At 38.0% G+C, this 22370-nt stretch overlaps 1 protein-coding gene across 5 annotated transcripts in view; it reads right to left on the reverse strand.

The window, feature by feature from the left end:
• The window catches only part of ARID1B (AT-rich interaction domain 1B), a 325443-nt gene that overhangs the window by 233317 nt on the left and 69756 nt on the right, over positions 1-22370 (reverse strand). For all 5 annotated transcript variants that reach the window (XM_030945679.1, XM_030945678.1, XM_030945681.1 and 2 more), the window contains one exon: positions 10429-10575. In XM_030945679.1, coding sequence (XP_030801539.1) covers positions 10429-10575 — 147 coding nt within the window. The remainder of the gene's footprint in view (positions 1-10428; positions 10576-22370) is intronic.

Consider the following 22370-nt stretch of genomic DNA (forward strand, 5'->3'; position numbering starts at 1 on the left):
GAGTTTAAACCAACAGCAGTAAACTATTTCTTTATTCTTTTGAGATAGAAAACTCTTCACCACCATCACCACAACCACAATTTCTCAAAAGAAAATGTTCCCAGCTGGGCTGCTGCTGGGAGTGGCAGGAGGAGGGGGTAAGAGGGTGGTGGACAAATGAAAGAAGTGGTGAAAACTTAAAACACTGATACCAGACCACTGACTACTCTTTAATATAGAAATGAAAAAACAGTGATGTTCATTAAAAGTTGGTAAAGGATTACTACGTAATAAAGCAACAATGATCCTCTCTTTTTTTGTGAGGGTGAAGGAGAACAATCTTCATTAATTCCATAGGCAGAGACTCCAACCCCAGACTGGTTACAGCTGGCTATTTAGCTTTCTACCTACAAACATGCATGTGGAAGATAGCTACTTGGCAGTCAGGGATAAACATGAGGAAGACACAAAGAGAAGCTATGTTCTTCCAGAGCTTGATTTATTGAGAGACAGCTCACGAAGACCAACAGTTGTTCTCCTATCTTCTGCAACATAAACACCAAGTAGTTTTGTCAACATGTAAAGGTAAACTTGTTTTTTAAGTGGTATCTTATTTATTTTGATTTTCTATTTCATTCTTTGTTGCACATATTTGACTGCAACAACTAAAACACTCTGTAACAATTCAGCTGCATGCTCCAAAATCTATTTGAAATCCTACTACAGTACTGGAAAGGATAATGAATGCATATGAAATGTATGCTGGTCAATATTCAGATAAATCATTGTCTCAACAACAAAATCCCAATGCAAAATACAGAAAATAAAACTAAATATATGTATACTGAATAGCTTCAATTATTAAAGAAAATGCATGCAGCCAAAAAAATGCAGTGTTAGATTTTATGCCAGGAATATTAACAAACTTATTTTCCCTACCTCTGAGGAAAATAATGTATATTAATTTAAAGGCCATAAGAGAATATTGCTATATTGCAACTGGCCATGAGGTGCAATTTACAAGACCATTGAAATTTGGAATATATACTGCTCATACAGAACTAAAAAACCAAACCAACCAACCAAACAGAACAAATAGTAAAAAAAACACCTAACCACTTAGATTTATTAGTAGTTTTTAGACTTTACAACATGAGCACTTAATTCAGAATGCTATTCTATTTGCATTTTAGAATTTTTCTTAGAACAGCCTTTGTGCCTTTATATTCTAAAATATTTGCCTACATAACTTTTGTCAATGAACAGCCATCAGATTAGTGGGTCATAAAATAAAGGACAATTACATGATCAGGTATCTTCTGATAAACTCACTATTCTGTTTAACTTATTGCTACATTTCAAAGGTATGGATAAAATTTTTAAAACTCTCTTTGAGTAGTAAGAAGAGTGGTAAGGGTAGCAACAATAGTTATGATCACTAATCTCCTATAACAAAATAGTTTTTATCAGCCTGCATTCCAGTAGTTTTACTATCAAGTTAATTAATTGACTCCTATGCTAATATCTAAATGCCAAGCAATTAATGGCACTGAACTATAGATGGCTTTTCTTTGCTCTTGTAGAGTTATTTTATAAAGCAAATGCAATTCTGTCACTTCGCTGATTTAATGCAGGCTTTGTGAGGTTAATATTCCAAAGCAATTGCAAAATAAAGAACTGCTTTAATTAACCTTCTGTGATTTAAATACTGGGAGAAATCAGAACTCAGAAACTTTAAATAATATCATCATCATAACAACAATACTTTGTGGATCAAAGCCAAACCACTGATTTGAGAACTTTAAGAAATACATTAGGACACGTGTATCTTACTGTGTTTCTAAACTCATTAAAAGGACCTTTCTCTAAGCATAGCATACTAAATCCATGATAGATTTTACATAGTTTTTGTAGTTGAGCTGAAAAATGTTTCCTTTTAAGATTATTTACTTATAAATACTGAAGTTTTTAGTTAAAACAAATGATTCAGCCCCCCTGCTTTTTGCACTAGAATACTTTGTGAAGATTTTTGTTATGGACGTAGGACACTGCTCACTAAATCTACAAACTGATTGCACATAAGTAACTGACCACTTAAAGCAGCAAAACAGGATTTCCCTCTTCCTAGGAGATTAGGTTTTCTCTCTTTCCAATTTAGCTGAAGGGAGGCTTTTATTGACAGAGTTTCTTTATGATATTGTATGCTAACTTCATTTTAGAACACGAAAAAAATCAAGACTCGGGCCTTTCAGTATTGCATATCTTTCTAGCACAAAAGCTGCAATATGTCTGCTAGGCTCAGAATGATACAAAAACACAGGAATAAAAATTAAAAACCAGCAGGATACAGGTGGCCATGAACACTCCTGCCAAACAGGTTTCCAGTGTGCGCTGACCTATCTCCTCTGACTATCCGATCCAGCCAGGTATCACCAAACCCCCATCAGCAGCAGATGCCTGAAGAGGTGCACTTGCCGGTTTCTCAGGAAAAGAAAGCTGACCTTCAGAATTCCTCCTTCAAATGGAAAAGCCTGCTTTCAGCAGAAAACCATTAAGAGATGAAGACAGCAAAAGAACATACATACTGAGAAAATGTTTAACTTCAATGAGGGAACTTGAAACTGAAGGTGCTGTTCAGTTGTTGAGACAACTCAGAGGCAAACAAATTCTTTCACTGACAGTCCTTTGGAAGATTATAAAACAGAAGTATAAACAAGCTTGCTACATTTTATACATGAACAGTAGTACCACTTTGCAAGATAAAGTACTTCTCCTTTCCCAGTAGTACCACTTAACAAATCCAAGTTACTACAAAGACAACTATGTGTAAGGAGCAGTTATACATGCTAACTTTAACAGCTTCAGGCCTAACAGACTGGAGTTGGATTTTTATTTGCATAAATTGATCACAATCTCTGTAAACACTCTCTTTAAAATAACAGGGCCAAGAAAGTCTTCTCTAAATCTGAATGCAGATTTTTGGGTTTGGTCAACAAGCCTTCAGCAAAAACAAGCCTGCGCTGCTGTGACTGCTGCTCTGTGCTATGCCCTCAATTTTGTGTTTGTGCTCAGGTGTGAGTTTACAGACAATTATACTTTCTTCTTCTGCCTGACTCTATACCTTCTAGCTACTTGGCTCTGGAAGATTATTCTCCAAGTCTGACAAGGTAGCGTTTTATAATCTTATAAATACAGAGAGAAATACTGAGGAAAAAAAGACAGAGGTTTGACACATTTCCTGGAATGATATAAGCAAAGATGAGCAAATAGATCAGTCCCCAAATGGACAATAATCATCCATTCCCACTACTGGGAGAAGACACAGTGCAGGAGTCAGTTTCACTGAACCCCTGAGCTAAGTACCCTCCACCAGAAAAACAGCCTTATGCTGAACACTTATTCGCTATCAATACAGCATCATGATTATGAAATAAGACTTTATAAAAGCAGAGATCTAACTGGCAAAGATTTCAATCAGTTAAGTACTCATTGAACCTACAAGGGTTCAAACCCCTCTTGTCCTTCCTGAAAATATCACGTGCTTAAGAAAGGTTCAAAAAGGATAAATCAGTTTAATGCACAAGTTCAATACAGTTTCCAAGTATTTCAACAGTTCTTTAATCACTTCAGTGCTCAGCAGGTGCTGGTCACTGGTGGCTTGGCTGGAAGAAGTTGTAGTGTGAGTTTGGAAGCCATGTGCTGAAAGCTTGCTCCCCCTTCCCTGCTTTCCCCAAGGCCAGTCAAGCTTTACTACAGATGCAAGAAGCAAATATTGCACTCTGCCTTTTGGTATCTATCTGACCTCTCTGAAGCACGTTGGCAACAGAAGGTTCAGTATACCAAAACTGATGCCTTCACACAAAGAAGTACTACTGGTGTTCCATGTTTCTCATTTCAGCTTCCCCCATAAGGGAGGCTCAAATGGCTGGCAAAGTATATATATATATATATGTATATGTATATGTATATGTATATGTATATGTATATGTATATGTATATGTATATGTATATGTATATGTATATGTATATGTATATGTATAAGTTCTGTATGAGTTCTTAGTGTCATGAGCCTGGGACTGAATGTTTTACAGGAATTATATCACCATAGTACCTCTTCACTCTGGAAAGAATATAATTGCTCCTAACCTAAAAACAAGTCCAGCATTTCAGAATGGAGTAAGTGTACACTGAGCACTAGGCATCTCTGTTGCCGAGATGACAAAAGCCATGAAGGATTTATGGTACACAACAAGCAGTGGTGTCAGCCACTGCTGCTGACAGCAGGTAACTATCTCTTCTAAACATTAAATTTGATTATGAGTTCCCATATAATTGTAATAACCAACTTCCACAAAGAATACCTTCCTATATGCCTGGCAGCAAATGTCAGATTAACATACAAGCTTGTTCTTTCCCAGATTTCCTGTGGTTCATAACCCAACAAATATTAAGTGCAACCACTCATCTAGTGTTAGAATGATTACAGACACCAAGGTTTAAAAAGGACAGAAGGACAAATTATTTTTATTACGACTTTTAAGACATGCACAGCTGTATGGTAGTCCTTAAAACAAATTTAAATTTAAGTCTGAAGGATTTGACACTAAACTACAGTACAGTTGACTGCTAATTCTGTGCCAATTTCTAGTAGCTTAAGAGTGAAGATTTAACTATAAAGAGTAATTGCATTGAGGTATACCAATTTGGACTCACTGAGGACTGTCTGTATTACTTACTAGTGAATTTGATATTTGCATGCACGACAGTTATTCCTATTATTACAATACTATTTTTGTACAGTGTTACACCCCAAAACAGCTTGACAACATTAATTAACATGTTGCTTATTACACTGTTTAAAGAACTTTAGCAGCTCACATTGAATTTAAAAACAATACTTCATCTTCATTGTACCAAAATCACTTTAATAATTTGGTGCATTTTGCCACAATACAATTTGTTCTGTTTTCATGACAGTCATACAGATTGGACATGAAAACAGATTAATTAGTTTCACATTTTGTTCACATTTTCAAAGACTGTTTCAAATCAGGAAATGTTTTATCTGTCCTACCTTGCACTGACTCAACACTAGAAACAGATGTCTGTGAAAGAACTTTCTCATCATCATCTCAGGCTTAAAACTGAGACTAATTCCAACCACTGATCCCATTTCAGGGAAACATTGAGAAGTTCCTTATGGAAGCATCAGTGGTCTCCAACCCTCTGCCTGGAGAGACTGACCAAGGTATCACCAGAGATGCTTCTCACCTTCTCATGTACACTGCCTTCCTGCTTCAGATGCCTTTCTACTTGGCACTACTACAACAATTCACAAATTCCTACTGGCCCAAACTGCATTTGTCCCCTGGCCGAGTCTCAGGAAAAAACCCCCACCAGTCAGTCTTGCTCTTTATTTGTCCTACACAGTTTGCATTGGGAAAAAATCTCGCCATGATCAGTAGGTAAGGTATATTATTCCGGGAGGCAAACAAGGTTTTGGCCAGCCTTTAGAACACTTAAATAAAACCTGTGAGAGAGTGCTGTTTGTTTGCTTGTTTATAAAACATTTTCTCCTTTTAAGTAAAAGCAGACTAAAGAGTGAGCCTGAACTACTTAGAAAAACCCATAGTAACCACAACAAATGATGTAAAAACACACACAAACTCTTCGTGCACACAGTTAACCAGAATGACCAATGTCCCAGAAAAGGGCACATGCATGCCCCACCTCAGGGACCTGCCACACTTTTTTCCCATTTAATCTCATACCCATATCTGTGAAAAGGGATCAGCATTCTATTCTGGAAACTTGCAAACAGAGAGCTTCCAGGAAGGTGTAAAACAAAGGATGACTTCATTGAAGGTAACAGCAGTAGGTGTAGAATAAAATCACTATTTTTGTTTAACTAAGAGTGAGACCATAAGTATTTTGCAGATCCATTTCATCTGTCAAAAACTGATACAGTCCCAATTCATAAAATAACACAATAAAGCTTAAAGGCACAAGTCTATCTCGATACATATGAACACATGCTAGATAAAGCAAGGAAATATATAAACATGGCTGTTTACAAGCCAGTTGGAAAGCATAATAACCAAAAATATACATCACACTATCTTAACAAAATAATGTTTAATGATGACAGTTTAAGTTTGCAATTACATGACATTCTTGAACAAAATATCACTTCTACTTATGGCAAAAGATTTAAAACTGCAAAAACAAGTGAAGCATTTATTCATTTATATGCCATTTCAAGATGAAAAGCCCTGCCAAGGGCAACACTATAGTAGTGTAGCACATCTTTCTTCCCCTTTTTTCTTTTGAAGAGCAGTAAAGGTAAAAAGAAGTTAAAGGGAAAAAAAACCAAAAAAAACAAGGCAGTATCTACATCTACTGGCAATATCTAATGATCAATGAATCTGCTACTGCAATAAATTTGCTTAAAACAAAGCTCTTCCTTTAATGGTTTCTACACAGCAGGCTCCTGATATGAAGTGGGCATGACTGATGCTGGCTTACAATATGGTTCTATAGTAAACTGTGCCAGTTTTACTATCAAATCACCTCTTATGAAACTCTCTTTCTGCCTACCATGCAATCAATTTAACAAAGATCTAAACAACTTAACAGTTCAAACATTCAAATAAATCCCATTCTCCTCCTTCCCATCTATGCTTATTTGAAGAATGAAAGTCACAAGTCACTGGAACAGTCGCAGAAATTGTTTTATCTGTTTACTTTTATAAGACAAGATTGCATATTGAATTCAAGTGAGTCAAAGAAAAATAGCAATGGCTTCACACTTCCACAATATGTGAGAAATGAAGACGAGCACCAATTCTAAGGCACAACACAGAGCTATACCTGACCTCAGGAGCTCACTCACAATGTGTCTAAAAGAGTAAAAATAAAACATCATCTGCAAGAAATTTCACATCAGTTTTCTCCCTATAACTGAGAATACCCAGATCATCACACTATGAGGTTTTACATAAAGGAAACTGGTGGCAAGAAAAAGTCCATCATCCAGACAGAATAAACACTATTTTCAGCTTTATAATCTCAAAACAAGTAGCTTGACATAAATCTACAAGGGAAATAAAGAAAATACAGACAGGAAAAGAAGGCAAATTAGAGAAGCCCTCTTTCCCCAGTCTAGCATTTCTCTTCTCCCTCCTGAAGTAAAACAAATTCAATCACACTCCCATCACAAAATCAATATAGAAAGACAAAAAAAAAGGTTAATGAACAATATAGAGAACACAAAGGAAATTAATTTGCAAGCTGAAAAGGAAGAACAAAACTAAGGATGACAGACAGAAAGGATGACAGATTGTATGACTGTAACTACCTCAGCTTTCTAATTGACAGGATTATATAAACAGGATGTACTGATATTTTTAGGAGCAGAAATAAGAAAGATACACCAACTGGTGCAACAGGTAATATATGATTCTGTAGCTTATTTTAAAATTGTGTTTTGGAAATGTAAAGCCAGTTTTAAGTCACAGCAACACAATCACATGTATTCAAAGAGACCTTCAGAGAGAGATCCTATAGTCAAACCCCCAGCTCAAAGCAAGCCTAGCAAGAACAGGGTGCTTGGGGGCTTTGTCTAGTTGAATTTCTCCAATGATGGAGATTGCAGTCTCTCTGGAATTTTGTGGGGTTTATAGTTTTTGAGTTTGTTTCTTTCTTTCTTTTACAGAGTTGCAACATCCCTATTCTTAGTGTGTCCCTATTGCTTCTTGTCCTTCCATTGTGCCCCTGAGATGAGCTTGGCTCTGTTCTCACCCACATTCCCCAAACTGGTACCTCTCCTAAAACTAAACAAGTACTTACTCCGTTTTCTCTTGCTAAACCTTTAATCAAATAAATTATAATTCTTTATTTTTCAAAGGTAATCAGTCTCATATAAGCAGATATGTACGCGTAAGCACAGTTTGCAATTTTTTTCTGTCAGCAGCAGAATTTGACATATGTTCCTAACTTGTTTTGGTTTTTGTTTAGTATTAATTTTTGTATTCCACATTGGTTACCACTTGATAGTAATTCTACTATGCATTACCAGTCAAGAAAGAACACTTCTGCTGAAGTGTCAGAAATATAGACTTCAATTTAGGAATTGTTAGGAATTGTTTTCTAGATGAGCAGTTCTCAAAGAATGGGAAAGCACACAGCGGTGAGGTTTTACAGAGAAACCTGACAAGAAGTGTTCACCTGCTGATTCTTCTTGAGAAAGGGGGAAGAGCAGCCATGGAACCAATCTGGAGATCGGGAAAGAAGCAAGCCTCAAGGTGTTTTACGACTACTTATTATTTACACAAAATAGATCCCATCTACACACAAATACTCCAATTACACAGTGAAATTATCATATAATTCAGAACCTGAGATCAGAGTTCAAAACTTAAGAGGCTGACCAATACTGAAGAACAGTCATTAATAAACCATCAAGAATTCAGGTAAAATTCTCACAGAAAGGACTACCAACTGCAAGGCTGTATTGGTGAGGACCTAATGCATCATCTCATCTTGCAGGTTGAGGCAAAAAATCCCTACTGACCTTCCTAAAATGCCTGTATCAGCCTTGGAGCCTGTATTTTGACTGTCCTTTAGTGTCACTTCAAATCCTCAAAAAGGGAATTTGGCTATATCAAGGCTGGTATCTTTTGCCTGTGAATCTGCCCCCACCTTTCTCTTCATCCTAGTTCTCAGAAATTCAAAATATATGGAAAGCTTTACTCTAATTTTACTTTCATCCTTCTATGATCCCTCTCACTTCACTGCACAAACCTTCTCTTTCTCAGCTATGATAGCAAATGATGTAATTGGAACACCTATCAACAGATAAATCAGTACCTTGTTACTCTTAAGGCCTATAAAGTTGGAATGTTTTGTGTATTTTTTAAACCAAAACATTCAATCCCTTCAACTGACAGTATATTTAAAACATGACAAGGTGTCCAAGGCAGCAAAAAACCCATTTCAATTTCATATACTGTGATATGTAGACATTAGAGCAGCTGTGTTTCTTCTATCTTATAGGCCATATTACTAGGTCTTTATCTGCTGAGACTTCACCAAGATGCTTATGAACAGTATTTTCAAGTCATAGAGAAATCAAGCATTTAATGGCTAAGTAAAAAAGGAAGAAAATTAAATTTAAAGACACAACTGCAATCTTTAAAGTTGCAGTTACATATAATCCAAAAGACAGAATGCGGTGACATTTACAAGAATATCATAGATACAATTAGGAATTCTATTTCATAAACCATCCAGCATTTTAATGAAAAAAAGTTAATTCTCAATGGAATTTTAAAATGTAGATGAAGAAAAATTAACATGTAATTACACAGTGAAATTATCATAGCTTTATTTTAAAGTCAAAGGAGGGGAGTCTCCAGTATCATTGCCACTTCCAGCATCTTTTGTTAGTTTATTTTACACACTATTTTTATTTCAAGCTAAGATTTCTACATTGTACCAGCATAATCACAAAATGGTAATCAACCATGCCTGACAGAATTCCCCAGTGACTTGCAGCAAGTGCTGATGCTTCCACTAATATCCAGTCTTGAGCAACTCACTTTTGTTAGATTTCCCAGGATGGTGAGTACGCTTTAGTTTCATCCTTCCATTTCCAGATCACCTCTCCATGATTAACAGACCTGAGACTGCCATCATAACTGAGCCTACATGTTCAGCTGCATCAGCTATGCACATCCATTTTGTTCAGTATCTAAAATCCAAGTGTTTCTCCAGCTCTGAGAACCAGACCCATACATTATCACTTCTGATCTGGGTTAAAAACAGAATCACTTGAAATTCATTTTAATGCTTAATATAAAGAGCACAACTCAAAAGCAGCAACGGATAACGGATTATGAGGTTTCCCTAACCGGATGTGCAAACTGACAACATTCAAATTAATAGCTGCAATATCCATTTAAAATATCTTTTAAGAAGCTCCCTTGACAAAGCAACTCCAAAATGCCTTGAACTCCTCCACAAAAATCCCAAAACAGCAGTGACCACACTAGATGCAGGAATTCTCAACAATGTCTGTCTTGTGAGGAAACAACAAAACAAAAGCAAGGAAAAACTCCAGCATCCACTGACGTCTCATAAAGAAACTGTTACCTGTTTTCAGAAGCACAGATGCTGGGACATATACACTGGCTTTATCCTAAAAAGGTGGTATGAAATAAAGTCTGAAAATGTGTGCAGATGTATTTGTGCATATATCCTGAAGACCATTCAGAAAGACGTGGTCTGATTCCATGTTTATTTGATTTTGCTCAATGTATTATTTAATTATTGTTATTTAATGAACACTGTTCCCTCGGAAAGATGAGGGGTGGGTTTTGTTCATTGCACACGGGTTCCTTTGACACTTTCAGCTCCAGGGTGCCTGTCAGTAGGGAGGGCAGTGCTTACCTGCTGAGCCTGGTACCTCTGCTGGGCCTGCGACAGGTACTGTGCCTGGGGCGGCAGGTGCTGCGGCTGCGGCTGCTGGTTGTAGTACGGCTGCTGGCCCTGCTGGCAGTAGCCACTCACACCTTGCTGACCATACTGAGGTGGGATCTGTTGGAAGAGCCAAGCAAAGCAAACACATGAGTGCAAGCAGAAGGACAAAACCAAGCTATGTCCCACCCATATGGCAACCCCAGCAGAAGTGATATCCCCAGCTACACACCTGACCCACCGGTCTGATCCCTTCTCTCAGCACTTAATGGCAGCCCTTAGATCCTCTTGCCTTAGAAGGAGGAGCAAGCCCCATGCTCTGCATAGTTATTCTTTTCTGGAAGAGCTTCTAGGGAAAATGCTATGCTTCTGAACATCACAATTCTCTAATGCCCACCCTTAAAACACAGAAGTGGTTATTTGAAATATCTGCTCTCCTTGGGAACACTAGTGAGGTAAATCAACAGAGGAATCATTCTGATGCGCTGACCCAAAAGTTGAATTGTGGAAAAAAGGCACAACTCTTAAACAGACATTGAAAGAGAAATGCCTTTTGTCTTTTTTTTTTTTTTTTTTTGAGCAATCAGGTGCTAATTTTAACTTAATGTTTTGCCCACAATCCTCAGGTTTTTAGTCTTTGTATTTAAGCTTTACAAGAGTCTTGGGGTTTGGCAGGATTTTGGTTTTGTCAAGTTCAATCCCTCTTAGTCTTCTCCCCCCCTACTAAGATACACTTTTAAAAAAAGTAACAACAAAACAAAATAAGTGTTACACACCAGTTGGAACATGTATCATGTACCGAGAACATGCACACACTGAGAATCTGTTAGAACCAAAACCAAGTCAATTACAGTGTCAGAGAAATTTTCTGCATTGATTTAGTCTGTAAGCCTTGTATCAATAGACACTGACATTTTCTCGAGGTATTTGAAAGAGCACACTTTACACTTTCAATGGACTCCTGATATTGTGCCCAGATTTTCTTGATTTTAGGTACCTGTGCTTTTCCCCAAACTCTGGAATTTAATACCATTTCAGATGCAGCACATGACTTCTCCATTCTAGAATGGAGTTGGTCCTGCACATCTCTGCCCCATGCAAGTGTTTCAAATACCTGAGCACATCCAAAATGCTTTGATCTCTGAACTGTTCCCACTGAGTTTCTGATACAATGATAAATATGTTTATTCAACAAGCAAACACATACCTGTTCTACCTAAAGTTAATTCACTACATTCATTCAACAGTATTTGCTAGGCAATAATAATAATAATAATAATAATAATAATAATAATAATAATAATAATAATAATAATAATAATAATTTGAACATCTGCTTAGGCTGTTTTTATTATCACAACTTGATCTGCTCCTATTACTTCTGCCAGAAGTTGGCAGTCCTACCTCTTGGTTACTCCTAAGGTCAGCACTGTAAACCCACTCCTGCTCTTGCTCTCTTTGCCTTCACATCCATTTTTTTTTTCCCATCATTTCACAGGCAGTTGAATGTTTCTGCGACCAAAGCAGCCCTTTCTGACAAATACCCTCTCCCCGATGATGCATAAATGAGGCCTTTATAATGCAAACTAAAAAGGGTGTGTTGGAATATCATCAGGCAAACAGACAGCTGGAGTCTGGGATCTGACAGAGGACCACATGGTGATTTGCCCATCATCTGCAAAGGTCACAGAGCCTGGACTGGTTCCTATGAAATGCTGAGGAGAAACCTATGTTGTGGTGCATCTGGGTTCCAGTTACACCGGGAAGAAAAGGACAGATAACCAGACAGCAAAATATGGGCTGCTAGAAAAAAAGAAAAAATAAAGAGAACTTGAATGCCCAGTTAACCAGATGGTAACAAAGCAAACAGCAGATGCATGAGCAACCAGAATATTTCTAGAATAAAGATACTTGCACAGGAGAGCTGGAGTTCACCTGAACATAGGAGCCAGGTCACTGGTACATAAAGCACAAGAAAATGAAATTTTAAAATGAGGAGGGGATTAGAAGAACACATGGTTAAAAAGTGTGGTATTGCTATGTCAAATGAAGACATGGAGATTCTGGGACGTCAAATGAAGATGCTGAGAAGAATCAAAGAATGAAAAATGGACATGCAGTGACTGCAGAGTAGGTAGAGTGGCAATAAGAAATTCTAACAATACATGGACTTCTACACAAAGAGGGATGGATTGGATCAATTGCAAACAAAGGCACTAATATTAGTCATAAGAAATTCGGTAGAAAGGAAAAAAATTCTGGGGCGACTACTGGGCATCATCCTAGGATACAAATTCAGGGAGAAGACAGCTAATAACAAAGTAACATTATATGCTACATAGCATTTAAAAACTAATTTAAAAAAAACTCCACCTCACCATGCAGCAGAGGTCTGGAGCTTGGTCAGACAAAGAAGACTGAGTGCTGGAACCACCATGCATGGCTGGACTACAACAACGCTGACAGCAGCACGCTAGCAAGATCAGCAAAAGGCACGCCGCAAGATTGATTAGGGGAGGATTTCAACTCCCCCCAGACAGACAGAGTAAGCAGACTATAAAGCTGAGACCAGAGTATCAGATAATTCTCAAAGGTTGTTCCATGGAACTGCTGGTTAAGGAGCCTGCATGAGGAGCCACTGCCTTTGGCTCAGTCCAGAGCAGCAAGAATCATCTACTACTGCATCCTGCAGCTGCAGAACCACTGTGCATCAGTGACCAGAAAGGAGTTAAATTGAGCATCCCTACAGGAACAATCAAACCCAAGGAATCTACTACTGTCGTGCTTAACTTCAAAAACTGTAACTACACAAAAAATGAAAAGGCTTGTTAAAAGGAATCTCAGACAGCTATGAGAAATAAAATCTGACTGACAGCATCAAAGCTGTTTAACAATAACCACATGGAAAGCACAGAAACAATATTCACCACCCATTCAGAAAGATTTGATAAGAGCAAAGGGACACCAGCAAGGCTCACTGTAGCTTTCTAGAGGCAAAAAGGCATCCCCTTCAATAAGCCAGTGCCAGGTCCAAATGAGGAAAACAGAAAAGACTGTAAACTCTGGCACTTCAAATATAATAAGACAGGCCTGAAAGAACTGTTGGAACAGCTAGAAAAGGGAATCAAATGCATAATGATTCATTTCTTCAAACACATCAGAAGTAGGAGGTCTGCCAGAGTCTGAAGTGACAAATGATGATGAAGGTATAAGGGGAGCTACAGAGAGCACAACGCCACCACAGAGAAGCTTAACAAAATCTTTGGCTCTAGTGTGCACTGTGGAAAAATCTTGGGGTGTTCCCATGCTGGAGTCCTTTGTGAGGGACTTGATAAACGTCTCTGAATCTGATGGGACTTTTCATGGAATAAAGTGACAAATGAACAGTCAGAAGTGGCTTGGAACCATAAAGTATCACTCCAGAGGTCTAATCAAATTCAAAAAGCTGAATCACTAATGACCATATACAGCCTTTAAATTGGAGCTGCCTTAGTAGGTGAGAATTGCAGCACGGCTTAAATAGAGAAGTCAGAAATTTGAGTAATTTAAGACTACATAACACTGATGACTGTTCTGGACAAATCAGGACAGAGAAGAATGAAGATGAGATTTAGGAAACATCAACACAGCAAAAGAAAATCCCTCTCTACTGACTTCTTGGACTTACTAGGAAGGGTCAGACAAAAAGATTCAGGGAAATGCAACAAGAATCATCATAGGTATAGAACAGTTTCCATAAAAAGCATCCATAACCCTTTGAGGATGGAAAAGACACCAGGAAGTAGGCCTATGGTGGAAAGCTACAATAGCATCTTGTCCAACAACAATTAGGATGCATTCAATAGCAGAAGCAAACTTCAAAACAAGAGAGAAACAGGTTGTCTAGTCACAGAGGTAGCAGATGTTTAGAACTCCTTGCCAAATTGATGTTTTGAAAGCTGAAAGTTTATGTGGGCTCAAGCAAAGAATGGACAAGTTCACAAAAGAGACATCCTCTGAGGGTTACCAAATTTATAGAGCCACATCTGGCTCAGGAAGACCCTCAAGTGAAAATAGCTGGAGGCCTGAAGAGTACTGGGGGAAGTACTCCATGCTTGCTTTGTTCTGACTCTCCTCCAGGCATCCAATTAAAGCCTCCACTGGAGGCAGGATACACGGGGCTGCATGAACCCTTGATCTGCCCTGATAGAGCCAGGGCTGCGTTCTCACCTCTTCGCAAAAGACAGTCCCCAGAGACGACAATGAAATTTTGGTCTGCAAGATACTTGGTAACAAATACAAGCAACCTGAAGAGGCAATAACACCTTTACTGCCAAAGCTCTGAGACTGCTCCATTTTCTTAAATATTGTCCCCAAGAAATCTGCTTTCAGACACTGGTTTAAGAACGGGTACCAGGCTCTTCTTCTGAACTTATATATCAGTTACTTATGTAAGAATTTTCCTCCATATCCTCCCAATTCAAACTAGTTCAAAAAAACAACCAAACACCACCACCTAAAATACAGCAATAATCATAATGCTACATGTATGTTTGGATGCTGTTCTCTTCAGTGCAGAGACTCATCATCACTGTCTTAGCAGAGCACTCCATATAATGCTGTGGCTATTTAAATAAATTTCAAACAACAACATGCAAATTAATCCACCTGCTTTACTGATGGGGATCACAAGATACTGCTTATGGACAAATGCTTATTAAACAGCATAAAAAAAAAAGGTTAATTAAAATCTCCCCAGAACAAAACAAATCTAAAGCAAATTACTTACAGTGCTTGGAGTGAATGACCCAAGCATCCTCTTTCTTCATAAAGTAAATCCTCCCTCCCCTTCTCCCTCACACTCATATTTTTTTGTGGCCACACAATGCAGGAGATGAGAATTTGTCAAATTTCATCATGCCTGTGGTAGTGCAGATGTACTGGGGACAGCTGAAGAGAGAACAGACCTGAGTTTGAATCTATTTCTAGGGAAGCAGAGAAATTGTAATAATTACTTTGGAATACCAGGTGACTTGCACAGTATAAAGAGCATTATTTTGGGAGAAGTATGACTGACCATAACTGATTACACTGCTTGGAACACAAACAGAGAAAGGATGAGAATAGAAGGAACAAAACTGGCAGCCAACATGAAGAGATGGGACAAATCCAATTAAACCTATAACTTAGCCCATTATCTTTAATTCTTGTTTGAATAAGAGATCTGGTGGCAGGCAATCTTTTCCCAGGTAATACCCTGATAGAAATGGAAGTTTTAAGCAATTTTTGCAGGTGCAATCCATGACTGATGTCAAAGAAGAAGGATCATTATACAGCATTAGAGTCATTATAATAATTTTTAAAATTAAAATGTAACAGAATTAGTGTGTTAGCATAGGTACACTAATAATACTAGCAATATGCAGCTACTGCCCCTTTACACCATCCTGATGACTAAATCCAGTCAATAATGGAAGTTTTACATAGCCCCTATCACAAAAAGCTCTGTGGAGTCACTCTGGGATCCACCTGAACACATCAGATACTACGACATGCTCACTACAGGGGAAGAGTCCTGGCTACATCTCTGCCTCACCCTCAAATCTATTGGGTACCCAAAAAGTGAGGCATTATATTGGCTATCCATTACCCTGGATGATATTGGTAAAAGGCAACAACACAATCTGGAAGCTGTGGACCACAGTGTCATGATACAAAAATCTGGGGGAAAACAGGTCTGTCTCGCCTGATCAGCATTAAGCCTGGCTTACAGAGAGAAGAAAAACTGAACTTCAGGGGCAGGGGTGCCTCTCAGAAGAAAGGATGGCACTACTTGGTTCTACAGTGGCACTACAGGGGCCAACTTTGCTGAGAACAGTGAGACAGAATATTGTGAAACAAGTACCATCCTGAGTAATATAATCATCAGTAACATTCCACTTTCTTAGCACCTGTAACACTGTAATTACATGGAAATTAGAATTTAAAAATGTATAGTGAGGGGCATTCTCAGAAAAATAAAACCCTACCACCTGGTACTTTACGAGTAAAACAGAGCATTCCTTCAGTTAACCAAAGGTTACAGTATTTAATTATAATTACTTTAATTTTACAGTGATCAATTCAGTTATAACTATAAAGGAAGATGTCACTCAGTTACTATCAAACCTTCAAATAAAACACGTGTGATTCCTGAAACAATTTCTGCTTCAGTTTTAGATTTCCAAAGTCAGACCTCTGCCAAACCCTAAGTATTTTCCTCCAAACATTCAAACCATGCACTTCTCCGTACTTTCCAACAGAAAACTGTAATAGGAAACTAACTCCTTAACTTTCACACACTTAACAAAAAGGTGTGGTTCATATCAAGAACTTTCAAACTCACATAAGCCCTTCATCTGTATGTTTAGCTGAATTAGAGAAAGAAGAAAAATATAATATGCTTATACAGCATAAGGAAATCCTGTGGCACATATTCAGTAGAATATTCTGTCACAGTTAGGGCAGCATGGTCTCCTGTCTCAAATCAACGTGTTCAACCCCAGCATGCTTGTGCACACAGCCTTAATGAAGGCTAAAAATCCTTCTCACTGAATGACAAACAAGAAAAATCTAAAAGGAAACCAAGTAGAAAGCTGGGTGTTAATGTCAAGGCTATTAATCAGAGATAGATCTGAATCCTGATGTTACGGCATTTTATTCATATATTCTATAAATTCTATTACTTCTTATCACTTAGTTTTGACCTTTTGACAATACATTGGTCACAATGTTCACCTGTGTTACTGTCTTTCCTACACTGCTTGCCTTTACACTGAAGTATGAACTTCAACACCTTATTAAGAGCCTTTAAAATATTAACACTAGGCCTGATACTGGTCCACCCTGTGACCCAGAGCAAGGAAGCAAAAGCATAAAAAGCATGCTTCTGTGTCACAGAACAATAATCCCCATTCCAGAACTTGCAAGGTAGTGGATTTTGCAGAGTCATTAAATGCATGCCTATGTTGAAGACTGCAGTGCAGCACACAGATCTGCAAACTAGCTCAGATACTGGCAGGAGCCTACACCAAAAGCTGTGCTCAGCTAATTTGCCGTGCTCCACAGAAGGGTGAATTAGGTCAAAGGGAGATCCACACTCTTGTAGCTAGACTGCTCCTTGTACACAAGCCAGTTCATTAAAAAAGGTAGCTCAACCATCTTCAGAAGACTCTGCAGTCTGCAATGCAGTCATACCCAGTACTACAGAAAGGACAGGACTCACACACACGCCTGTAATCCCCTTTTCCCCAAGAAGTACACGGCAGCACAATTACACCACTTGCCACTGCCATGTATATAGCATCACATACGTACCTGTCATAAGGTGCTCTCTACATACGGCCTTTTACTCCAGCTTAAATCAAAGCAACATGAGCTAACCAATTATTAATACAAGCAATTTTCCTCTCCTAAAAAAGCCCCAAACCAAACTACCAAAAAAAAAAAGTGTAAAAAGATCTACTAAGTTTACATGATTAAGGAACTCTCCAGTCAGAAAATACAAATGTTAAATTTCCAAAAGCAACATTAACTGAGCCATGTTACACATATATAGCACCTTCTCTTTCTGATTTATGTTGTCAAAGCCATTTCATAAAATACAGAGGATGTGAAATGTGGCTTAGTTACTGCGGCTGCTAGAATCTTATCATTTATGTTTTCTGACTTCTTAGCTGTGCAACCTTCACATCTTATTAACATAGTTTTTTGCATAGATTGTAGTATGGAATAGTACTTATGTTTTATGTATTGACATATTTTTGATGTACTGAGATTTTGAATAAGTTTGCTATTCTTCATGATGAGAGCCAAATAAATAAAGACTACTGCCACAAAATAGTCAATCATTTATATGGAAAAGCAATATCTCTCCTTCCACAAAAGAACACTTTGATTCCCCTGTCAGAAATTGATGAAAACTACCTCAGCTGTAAATGCTAAATCTATGCCAATATCACAACCACCTCCCACTCCCATCCTCCCCTAAAAACAACAAACAAACAAAAATAAAAAATTTGCATGTTTCAGATGAGCTAAAATTAGTTTCAAGGGAGAGGTAAACAGCTGAGTCTAGAAACAAAAGGAAGAAATTTTTCCTCCAATAGTGTTGATTTGCACAGTGCATTACAGTTTGAACTAATGCAACATTTGGTCCATTCTGCAAGTTAAGGGATGAAAATATGATAATCTCCAGTAAGAGATTTCCACATTGCTGTATTTATGCTCTCAGACCATCACTATGGTCTGAGAAGACTAAAGATTTGCAACAGAACTGTTTTTGCAAGTGCTATTTGATACACTGCATTAGAAAGAAATAGAGAGAAATCATAGTGCCTACACACACACATGCACACACTCTCAAGTGATGAGTCAGGTAAGATATCTATTCTTATACTCTGCTTTCCTTCCTTTTTAAAAAAAAGTGATCAAAAGAACTAAAAGGAATAATGTAATCTGCTTTAGTAATAGATTTCCACTTTACAAACCAACATAAGGAAAAGCACATCACAACTGTCACAAACTGATCTCTGGTGATTCTGATGATTACAGCTTCAGTAAAAAACTTGTAGGAAATCTCATCTCTTGCTGTGTGAGTAGCATGAAATTCACCTATGAAATGCCACCCATTACAGAAAAATGCAAAAGCCTATATTTAACTGATTTTCAATCATATAACAAATAATTTATTACAGGTCACTTCTTGAGCATCCATGAATAGAATAAACAGTGATCTTTGATCTCCAAATCCTCTAGTTGCCATTTATTTTCCAGGAAATTTGTAACAATTTTGACCACTATTTCTTAAAGGGTGATTAAAATAAAATATGGTTAAAAAATACAGAGAAACATATTTCTTCAGACAAATTCTGCAATGCTCTTCAAACTTCCTAAAGCAGGGAACACAAATGAGAGGTATGGGTTGAGTTTGAATAGCAGATAATACAGCTGCACGAATAATCCTCCAATTTTATGCCTTTATACACAGAGAAACCCCTAACACTTAACTACTGGAGACTGAAAAATCCCTCAGTAAAATAGCTTTCATTCTACATTTCTTCCGGCACATAGTCTTGGTAGGAGGAAACATTGCAAACATTCTTTAATCTCAGTAGTAAGAAAAGGCAGAATGTGCACACACCCTGTTTATCATTACTTCCCTGGCATCTTGCACACCCTTGAGTTTTCTTTCTTTCTTCCAGTCTTTCGAGAGAAAAGGGTGCTTTTTAATTAATTCATGTTCTCCTCCAAAGATATCAATCTTGATGAATACTGTCTTTACCATTCCTAAACTCAATGGCTTTCAGAACTAAATCACTTGAGATCATTCACAGCCCTTCACCGTATCTCTTAAAACAGCAGGAGAAGAATATAAAAGATCTTCCACAGGGAGCAACTCCATGCACTCTTAAGCAAGCTGAGCCTTTCTCTTTCCATCTAAACTTGTCCAGTTCCACATAGGGCTTCACAGACCCTTAAGTGCACACCCTCTTTCCCTGACAGCTGCTTTTCTTCCTTTATTGCTAACCTGCATCTGTGGAAGAACAACCCCAGGCACCAATATATGGTGGAGGCCACCCAGCTGGAAAACACCTTAGCAGAGAAGGACCTGAATGTGCCGGTGGACACCAAGTTGAACATGAGCCAGCAATGTGCCTTTCCCACAAAGAGAGCCAATGGTATGCTGGGCTGCATTAGACAAAGTATTGACGGCAGGTCTGGAGAGGTGCTTCTGCTTTACTCTGGAGGACTGTGTCCAGCTCTGGGCTCCCCAGTACAAGGGAGACATGGACATACTGGAGAGAGTTCAACAAAGGGCCACAAAGATGATTAAGGGGCTCGTGCACCTGTGCCGTGAGGAAGGGTAAGAGAGCTGGGACTGTTCAGCTTGGAGAGGACAGGGCTCCAGGAAGGCTGAATAGCAGCCTGCCAGGACGTAAAGGGACTCTAGAAGAGAGCTGCAGAGGGCTTTTGTACAACAGCGTGTTGTACAGGACAACAGGGCATGGCTTCAAACTGAAAAAGGGAGGTTCAGATTAGGTATTAGGAAGGAATTCTTTACTGTGAGGATGGTGAAGCACTGGAACAGGTTGCCCAGGGAAGTTGTGGAAGATGTGCTTCCACATCCCTGGAAGTGCTGAGTGGGGCTTTGAGCAACCTCCTCTAGTGGAAAGTATCCCTGCCCATGGCAGGGTGGTTGGAATTTGATGATCTTTAAGGTCCCTTCTGACCCAGACCTTCAGTTTAGTAATGTCTTAGTACAAAGTTATCTGCAAAGGGGTGCATGCAATTTCTAGTCTTTAACAGAGAACCCCTCTGGTTTTGGGGCAGACACCTTTGACAAAGGCACCACTTTTGAGTTAACCCCCACAAACAGCAGACCAGAAAGTCATCTTCTGTTCTGGTCCTTCTCTGTGTTACGGGATATCACCCTTTTAATCAAAAAAACTTGCAATGACAGAACAGATTTACAGCTCTTTGTGTTCCCATTATGGATTTGAATCCCCAAGTAGTGTCCACAGCACAGGAGATTGGCCAAGACACAAAGAAAAAGGGATGACCTCCCATATCTATCATTTAGGTTCAGCAATATCTGTGATAAATCTAGTCATTTGTACAGTCCAAATTCTTCTAGTTTCTTCTATTATAGCAGGATCAAAATCATACTCTTCATCTGGACACTAAAAATTCCCCACAGCAAGGAATCCTGAGGCAAAGAGAATGACAGGCTGAACTAACAGTAAGAAAATTTGATTACATCTCTACCCATCCAGGATAATTTATTATCCTGCAGCATAGCATTAACTGCCTAAGATCAGGATCCCAGTCCTGTGGCACAGTTCCTCAATATTCTTTTGAGGGTACTTATGCTGGCTTAGAAAAACAAGAAATACAGAGCTACTCCTATCAGAAACCCTTCTTCTTTAGATGAATTTGACCAAAGTGCACCACCAATAAAACCAAAACCAACCAACCAAAACAATTTTAAAAAAGGGGAAGAGTAAATCTTTTCTGTGATGGCTTTTCTTTCCTTTTTCCTACTGGGAACAGATAAAAACCAAGTCAGCCTCTTAAATAGGAGTACTTACATAACAGCTGTGATTTCAAATATTCCTGCAAGTATTTTTAAAAGAAAACTTTCAAATCATTCCTTGTAGACACAGAGTTCAGATATTTGATTTATTCCATTTCTATTATTTAATTTGACCTATTACTTAGCACTGGAAAACATCAAAAGAACCCTGACAGAAACATCAAAGACATCTATCTTATAAATTCATAGCTGAAACCATATAGCACCTCATAATTTTTAAAATAATTACAGTTTTATTATACTCAAAATAAGATGATTATTGTCAATTATTCCTCATATCAGTTACCACAAGTAAGTTTTAGAAACATATGCTAAATATAAGTATCTGGATACAGTTAATCCAATTCATGTAACATTATACTCAAAACGGAACAGAAAAACAAACAAGAACCTTTAAAGTCTTAACATCACTTATCAAAAAATTACCTGTTTTGCTTAATTGAAAATAGCCAACTTAAAAACCTATGAAGAATCAACCACCAAATTCATACACTCATTCTACAAAACTAGATTTTTAAAAAAATTAATATTGCAACTAAATTTAACTCAAATATTGTTCTCCATCTGTTAATGTTCATAATACCTACTACTCTTTCAAAGCATCCAAGCATCTCCAGTATATCCACACATGGCTCCTTCCTTTCTGGAAAGCTCAAGCCCCCATTCCCCCAAGTATGGTTGTTTTGGGCTATTATCCTGAACCTATTTTGTTTAAACATTCACAAAACAGATTCTTACACTCACAAGAAAAGGCTTCCTTCTCATTTATGTCCAGACTGAAGTAATATCTATCTGTACACAA

This window comes from Camarhynchus parvulus, chromosome 3 (assembly GCF_901933205.1).
Source record: "Camarhynchus parvulus chromosome 3, STF_HiC, whole genome shotgun sequence".
NCBI classification, from domain to species: domain Eukaryota; kingdom Metazoa; phylum Chordata; class Aves; order Passeriformes; family Thraupidae; genus Camarhynchus; species Camarhynchus parvulus.